At 39.4% G+C, this 8610-nt stretch overlaps 1 protein-coding gene across 2 annotated transcripts; it reads right to left on the bottom strand.

Annotated features, from left to right (window-relative positions):
* Nucleotides 1-3400: 3400 nt before the first annotated feature.
* On the bottom strand, nucleotides 3401-6280 carry LOC135652684 (transcription factor NIGT1-like). 2 transcript variants are annotated; one of them, XR_010502169.1, is made up of 6 exons: nucleotides 5591-5857; nucleotides 5272-5501; nucleotides 4917-5184; nucleotides 4727-4803; nucleotides 3643-4115; nucleotides 3401-3533 (listed from the first exon to the last, which is right to left on the bottom strand). XR_010502169.1 is itself a non-coding variant. In XM_065173819.1 (5 exons), exons 1-5 carry the CDS (start codon nucleotides 5709-5711, stop codon nucleotides 3726-3728), a joined length of 1086 nt encoding a protein of 361 aa, XP_065029891.1. In that variant the 5' UTR covers nucleotides 5712-6280; the 3' UTR covers nucleotides 3591-3725. The 2 variants fall into 2 exon arrangements, 1 of the variants encoding a protein (XP_065029891.1); XM_065173819.1 differs by lacking the exon at nucleotides 3401-3533 and having other exon boundaries at nucleotides 3591-4115; nucleotides 5591-6280.
* Between the last annotated feature and the right edge of the window lie 2330 nt (nucleotides 6281-8610).

Here is an 8610-nt window from a genome sequence, read left to right on the forward strand (position 1 = left end):
CATGTTTTGAAGAAAAAAAAAGAAAGCATTGATTATAATTATAAGTTCTACATAACCCTATTTACAGGGTTAAAGAGAATCTAATTAATATAAATCAACTAATAAATCAAGAAATATTGAATCTCTATTTTTGGATACGAGAACTGAGTTACTGTTTAAGGAAAATAAAATGATCAAGCTCTTCTTTTCTTCTCTCTTTTTCACTGTTTTTTTCTCTTTCTCTTTCTATTGACTTAGAGGTTAGGATCGACTAGTTTTCGATGAATTAAAGGTTGTCCCTTGTTATATAGGGTGGGGTGTGGGGAGAGAGTCCTAAAGAGTTTAGGGCTCTCAAGATTGACACCCCTTGTTGTTATTTTTAATTGATCGCTAGGTTTTTTTTAAATCCAAGTCTAATTTAGATTGGATCTTGTTGTTAGTTTGAGCTAGTCAAACTAGCTATATCTAACTTTGAAATTTAAGATTAAACTCGAGTTGAGATATTGAGATTGAATCATACTAATTAGAATTTGACTTGAACTAGACTTAGAGCTTAATTTGAGTGAGATTAAAGCTGACTTAAATCTAGTCCTTAATCTCGTATTCAAACTTAAGTTTGCTTCAACTGGGTTAAAATCGATTTAGATTTACTTGATCATCCCCAATCACTAACAAGAGACTAAGAACAATGAAATAAAAGATTCAATTGGAAACTAAAAAAATGAGAGTGAAGACTTGCCATTGAAGAATCGGTGGCCAACACAAGTAAAAGCTCATCCAACTCAACTTTGGAGGCTTAATTAAAATAAAGATTTGAATAAGTAGGAAGAGGCATTGGCATTGAATTAATTAAGGGAGCCATTTGTACTACTCTATCTAACAAAGTCAATTGTACTGCTAAGAATCTAAGTGACGATTGCAAAGATATTGGTGAACAAAATCTTTAGACGTGCTCTTATACCCAATAATTGGCATAAAATACTACACATCTCCATCATCGTTTTTATAGCCACATAGAATGGGCAAAACCATTGGGTTGCCGAGAACAAAGCATCGGTAGGCCCCCTTGGAACAAAGCATGTTGTTGGTATATTCGATGAGGAAAGACAATATATTGTGGATCCAAAGTGGTTCATGACATGCACTGTAATATTATTTTGCTAATATAACATTGATCTTGTTTAGATCTTCGTTTTTACATAAATATGATGTTGGAGTTGGTATTTCTTGATTAGAATCTATTCGGGGAAACAAGTTACTTGAAAGATATAAATTCAAGTATGAAAATAAACTTTTGGATATAATGAGTTTGTTGTTTTGTGTAAATACTCTATGTATCCCAAATTGGCTAGTTAAGAGATAGCTGGCAACCAAAATATATAATCAAAATAAATATAATTAATAATGTCCATCATGTTAGAACTAAGAGAAAATTTGATGAAGGTGATATTAAAGAAAAAAAAAGAAGCATTTGATAGATCTAAAGCGAGTAAAAGAAATTTTTTCTGAGGTTAATATAAGAAAGGGTACAAGAGGCCTCCAACTCAGGTTGGTTTAACTCGAGAAAAAAAATTATTTTTACATTTATTATTCCTATGTAGTGAAAAGTTGTATTTTCTTTTTTCATGAAAATAAGAAAGAATGTTGAACTATATAATCTTGTATTCATTATTACGCATTTGTGATTTGACTAACTTCTTGAAGTAGCTCAAATCTCTAATAAAGTTTAATTAAAGAGGGATGTTTAAATATTATATTTGTTATTTTTATACATGCAATGAAGAATTAATAAATCTTATGTTATTTGTTATTTCTTCGTAAAAATTAATAGGAGCATCAATAAATCTTATGTTCACTATTTTACATTTAAAGATAAAATATACCTTCATTTGAATTATTATTGTAGCCAACTAAAATTAAGACCGTTTGGTATGAGCATAAAAATAATCATACTACTATTATATGAAATAAATTTAATATAAAAAATCAAAATCAAATAATCATATATCTAAAATTAAGATTACATATCTTTGGATATCAATTCCAAATACATTTTTCTATGATTTGAGTATGCATCGTAGGACAATCCGTATGAAGCAATACTAATTTACGAGAAAAATGCTAGACTATTCTTTTTTTTCTCTTACTATCTTTCACAAAATCACGATCAATGATGGAATAGGGATTAATAGAAAAAATAATTCCTAAAAGATTCGAGAGTAAAGTGTTTAGGATAAATAATTAGAAGAGTCACTTCTATTAAGATTATCTCCTAACGAATTATGTCATAAATGACTTACTTTCTATTGGTGATAATCCTAATCAGAATTCAATTAGAACTTTAATATATGTTAATCAATTAAATAAAATCATATTATCAAATATTTTGTGCATATGAAAGCTTGGAAAAAAACAGATCAGAAGTCAAAGCCTTATCAATGTTTATGATTGGATACTTAACAAACTAATTGTGGGAGTGTCATGCCTTTCAACCTAATATTCCTAAGCCTTCTTTTTGGATGACTAGGTCTTTGAAGGTCTTCTCAAGCCAAAGAACTCTTCAGAGGCCATTGACAACACTGTTTCTCCACACCATAGAACACTAGGATAACGCACTTACCAACTCCATGCTATATATAATATTTCAACAACGTTAAGTAGTATACAACTTCATGGATTGTCAAGAGTCACAATGTGCGTAATAATCCCTTGTTTAGTGTATTCATTTTCAAAGTATGAGAGAAATGCTAGAAATTAGGAGAAAATATCAAATTTACTACTCATAATTTAACATGACACACACATTACAAATTTGTTAACTAATCGTTTCTTTTATTAAATGATTGTTTTTTAACTTCATGGCTGTTATGACTATTTTGGTTTTTATTCCTTGTAGATTTTTAATGTTTTCGGAGTGCTTCAATCGTCAAGATCTTTACTAACTAAGCTAATTACCATCTTTCTTTCCTTGTAAACTTCACTCTTCGTTTTCATTTATATTCCTTTGGTTTTACTTGTGCTTATGTGAAACTGCTATCACTTTGTTCCTTAGAGATGAAAACTGCATCCTTCGCTTCCCTTAGCTCTGCAAGAACACGTTTGAATCATTTTTACAAACACTTGGTCTCCTTCGCTAAAGTGATGTTCTTGTGCAGAAAAGTTGCTACAGTACTCGTGAAGTTTCGGTGTCCTGCGCATAAAGGGTGAGGAGCAGAGAGGAAAGCCTGTAAAGTCTCAACCAAAGTTCTCTTTTATCCTTATCCATGAAATCTGTATGGTGGCTATCTTGTTCTGACACTTCATCCGGCCTCTCGCTGTTTTGAGTATTATTTAAGGATTCTATGAAAGCTGCGTCGGCTGGAAGCTTCTGTTGAATGATAGCAGCCATGCACCGCCGACAACATCAACCAAACAAGTAATCTAATGAAAGGATAAGAGAGCCAACGAATCATCAACAAAGCTGTCAACCAATAGAGACGCTGTTTGGCCCAGAGCGCGTTGACCACCATGCTTATCCACTCCTTTGTGATGCGGGTAAACAACAATTCACTTCCCTGAATGCTTGAAAGGTAGCAGGTTTTACTGTCTTCCTACCATAAAACTCTTGCATGTGATCTCAACTCAAGTTGATTAACGTACAAACAGATCATGTGCTTCGTGTACCTTTATCTGTTTATTTCATGGGGGACGATCGAGGGAGGTGGCGAAAGCTCTGGTCAAGAGGAGACGAGGAAATGCATGCGCAGTCAAGATCTGTGTAAACGATGCGAGGCTGTGGTGGTCTGTGAGGAAGAAGAGGCGGCAGGAGAAAGAGAGTTGAAAGCAGCAGCATTCCCGCTGCTGTTACTTTCTTCGCTGCGTCCACCTTTCTCGAGCTGTGGCCCTGTGGGCGACCTGTCCGATTGCTTGCTCTGCTGCGGCCGCACTCTCGAGTCTGACGGGAGTGATGCCGCAGGGGCAAAAACTCCAACTGCAGGAGTACAAGGAGCATCGGCCGGTGGTGCTGCAACTGTGTAATCTGGAGGTGGAACCCATATGCCGCTGACCACCACAAACTGGGGAATGGGAGGATTGGTGGTGTTGCTGCTGCTGCTGTGAACTGCAGTGCTCGGCCGCCGATTGTGCAGCCGGTATTTCTGCAACAACGAGATCACAAACATGTAAACATCTTCAAAGTTCTCTAGTGCTTTGGTTTGACCTCATTTCAGTGGAAAAGGATGAACAGGATCCATGAATAGATGTTAAATACAATGCTGAACTCTATGACAAGAAATGGAAGTAGTCATCTTCATGTTGAGTGGCCTGAACAATTATTAGGTCCACGAAAAGATGCAGCGTAACATTATATGGTCCATGCAGTTGTTTGCTCAGCCAAGCATGTGCAGAATAGAACATAAGGGAAAGAGGGAGATAAGCTTATAATAAAAACCTAGCAATTATGTCACGACTGAGATGTTTACTAGTGATTGCCATTGTCCAAATGACCAAACAACAATCTGAGGTGGGAGGGTTCTCGTTTATGTCTATCAGAATTTGTGCTGATAAGTTCCAGGGAATCTGTTCCTATGGGGCAAAAATATCCAAGGAATCTGATGCTTTGCAGACAACCTAACATCATCAAATGCAATGCATCCAACTCAGGGAGGTGCGCATTCTCTACTTTGGTTTCCATTTGCAAGATTCAATAGTGATGAACAGAAGAAACTGAGAGAAGAAGAATCGACTTTGGGTAAAGATACTCCCGAACCTGCAAATGGCTCTTGACCTCATCGTTGGTGAGGCCATCCACCTTCATCAGCTCTCTGATCTGCTTCGGCGTCGCGACTGCAAGCAATCAGCTCCAATTCCTCAGAAACAAGATACGTGATGGTAATCATACAAATCGTATGTATATGATGAGAACGGCAGGTGTTTCTTTCATGAACTCGGTGACCTACCATGGGAGCCACCGAGCTGTTTGAGGGCGTGCAGGAATCGTTGGTGGAGCTCCGGTGACCAACACCGTCTCGCCTTCCTATGAGGCTGAGACTGCCCTTCCTTCTCCTTCTCTTCTCCACCAACACCACTACCACCAACTCCTCCTTTTCCACTAGTTGTTGAACTGGAAGCTGGGATTGGTGCTGCAACATGCTTTTCTCTTTCGAAGGGGTGGAATGCTCCCCCGATCCTCCTGGCATTCACTGCTATCGGTTTCGTCGGAGGTTCCTAACACAGCAAACATCCATCAGATTCGGCTCACGAATAAGACAACATGAAACCTCGGTAGAAGGAAGCAATAGAGATCGTTCTCACCACTTTCCCAAATGCGTCCGCTTCCTGATTCCAGAGCTGGACGGATCTAAGCCAGTCCGGCTTCTCATCGGCCCTGGTCGCCGCCGACCCGCTCTTCTTGGCAGCTCCATCGACGCTTCTATCCTCCGACGAAGACGAGCTCGGCTTCAACGGAATGAACTCCTCCAGAATAGGCCCGTCTTCGCTCATCGTAGCATGGCCATTCATCTGTCGTCTTGCACTGTCGATGGCTGCAACCAGTCGTCACTACGTTTCATCAACGAAGACAAATAACCAGAAGACATAGCGACAACATGAGAGAACAATCGATTCTATATACCGTGCGTGACGATCTGCAGGCAAAGAGGCAGCTCTCTCTGAAACACCTGTATCTTCTTCCGCTCTTCCTCGAGCGCACGAACGTAGTCGCCACAGCTCGGCAGCGTCGCAGAGAAATCCATAGCTTGGTCTGATGCCAAAGATTTGAGATGGTACAGGTATAAGCAGACGACTGCGGGGGAGACCGTCAAGGAAAGAAGTTTCTGCTTTGTTTAGAGCTCAAATGATCGAGGGGCAGTGATGGGGGAAGAGAGGCGGAATCAGCTAACATGGGGATGGCATGGGAAGGAACAAAGAGGGGAGATCAGAAGAGGAGAGGCGTATAGGAGGGGAAGCCAAGTACGGGGCGTCGCGTGCATATCAGAATCTTTGCCAAGATCTTACAGAACCGTTATATTCAGTGTAACGTTTCGTTATCATCCTCCATATCGAGTCATCGATGATAACTAGACGCTAACTATCATAAATATGTATCGGGATACTGAATTGAGGACTATAACGGGCGTCATTTTGAGATGAAGCGAAGGAAAAGTAGGCGGCTGTGCGTTGAATATTCCCCGAGCGATTCCGCTGCGATGGACGCGCTGGCGCGGACGTCAACGACGAGGTGAAGAGATAAGATCGAACGACAAACGGCTGGATCTTCGACACGATGCAAGCAGACGGCCGTGATCCATTCGGTGGGGGAAGGAATCAGCTCAGAATCTTCGGCATACAAGAGGACGACACGCCACATCTGCCAGCCGCGTGAGAGAGAGAGAGAAAGAGAGAGAGAGAGAGAGGGGTGTGCTCAGTAGGTCATCTTCTTGCAGGTCATCCTCGGCTTGGGCAGAGCTTTCGATGGCTTCTTGCAGCGAAGGATTCAGATTTCTGAGGCAGGACATGGATTGGCCTTTGAGGACTGCCAAGGGGCAACAGGCAACCATTTCTTTGTGCACACGTGACGGGATTGAATCGAAGAGACTGACCCCAACTTCCGAAGAATATGCCTTGTGATATTTATATGTCATCCCTCGGGCTGTTCCTTGGAATGGAGTGTTTTAGTGGTGGTGGTTAGGTCTCGGACAAGGATGTCATGCAGCCAATGGATTTATTAGTTTCAGATATATTATGTCTGTTCCAATTAGGAAGAGAACATAAAAAAGAAAAAAAGAGAACCCTTCTCCTTCAGATGGCAGACTAAGGTTCCTGACAGATGAAATTATGGAAGGGGAACAGGTGTTTTCTTCTTGAGGTGCTTGGGATGTAGTGCCTTCGGGGTATCTCAAATGCCAAGGTCAAATGACATTTCTGCGAGGAGAAAGTCATACAGACAGCTTATTTATCCTCAAAGAAGAAAGTCAAATGATGTACGAACATAAGGGTTAGGCAGCTTAAATTGTATTTCCACGCCTACATTGAACAGCTTAAATCTTACAATTTCGGAATAGTATTTACTCTATTCAGAATCACATATTGCTATTTGCATAGGGGCAAATGATTCTCAAACATCATTCGGTCACGCATGAACACAAAGGTTTTACGGGAACCAATATGGTTTAAAAAAAAAAAAAGATTGCCATCCACTAAAAAACCAATGTGGTTTAAAAAAATAAAAACTGAGAGAAAATAAAGTAATAATTTATCTGAAAAAAATTTAGTGGATAGCAACCTTTTTCTATTTGGTTGAAAATAAGGGAGAATACATGGTATGGTTCAACAAAACCTTGTGTTATCTCTTATATTTTTTTCAAATTATCTTATATTATTATCTTCTTATCCTCCAGTAACATAAGAGGGTTATCTCGCTCATCACCATGATCGATCACTGGAAGTCCTCATCCTCATGAGCGAGTAGTCCAAAATTATGAATAAAACTATGTCGCCAGTTCGAGTTTAGCCCTTATTGTACACTGATTACTAAAGCCTTAAATCATAATGCGAAGGTCATTAAACTTGTCTTCCTCATAATTGAGTTCGTCATAGCTTTACAGTGAGAGTTGTCATCAGTCCATAGTTGTTGAAGCTATGGTTTGAAGTGTTCTTTAGGTTTTTCTCACTAATTTGATATAATATTCTCTCATTCCTTAATTGTTAGAATCATTTGTCTTACAAAACTTTCTTTTAAGTGAGAAAATAGTGGTTTTCAAAGTACAACATCTTTAAACTCTTGAACTCCACCGAATGTAACGAATTTATCCGGCTCTAGCTTGACGTTGACGTGTTGGTTTCCTTGGGTTGCCACGATTAGACTTTTGAAAGGCTCTTTGATGAAGTGATAGTTTTCATTTATCATCAGAATTAGGTAGAGAACTTAAGTGAGCAAAGAGATCTTAAGAGAATACTTAAAGAGCCTATAGATTCTTAATCAAATGTGTGAGGAAGAATAAGGAATTTGAGAGGGTTTTATAGGGTTTTGGAAGATCTCTCTTTCCAAAAATGCTCCCAAAACTAACTATTATTTAGTTATAGGAAGAGATAAATTTTTTTTTTTATTTTTTTAATTATAAAATGATTAACAGACACTAAAAATAATTGTTATGTGACTGTTTAAAGGGGACAGGTCCTTTGCCCCTCCTTTAACTGTTGGGTTTGGTGTGAACCGTTATTGTTTAACCCCAACCATCGGTCAAACCCAACATTGACTAAGCCCTCTTTTTTTTAAAAATATGTGATATGACATATTTCAGCACCATGGCAGCAAACGAGGACCATGACAGAGCCGACAAAGGACCTCTAGACTGACATGATGCGACATCTCGGACCTGAACGAGACGATCACACGACCTCCGTGTTGTTCGACTTCGTACAAGTCAGTGTCGAATACCACGAAGCAATTTCGGAAAACTCGGAATGATGCCGCACGGCAGGGACCCGTATGGGTCGATCGACGCTCGTCTACAGGATACAGGTCATCTTACTCGGTGTCGTACAAGTCAGCATCAAACACCACGGAGCTGTTCCACAAAACTTGGAACGGCGCCGCACGACACCGACCCGTACGGGTTAGTCTGCGCTTATCCGCAGGGTATAAGCTATCCT

The sequence above is a fragment of the Musa acuminata genome, chromosome BXJ3-11 (genome assembly GCF_036884655.1).
Source record: "Musa acuminata AAA Group cultivar baxijiao chromosome BXJ3-11, Cavendish_Baxijiao_AAA, whole genome shotgun sequence".
NCBI classification, from domain to species: Eukaryota; Viridiplantae; Streptophyta; class Magnoliopsida; order Zingiberales; family Musaceae; genus Musa; species Musa acuminata.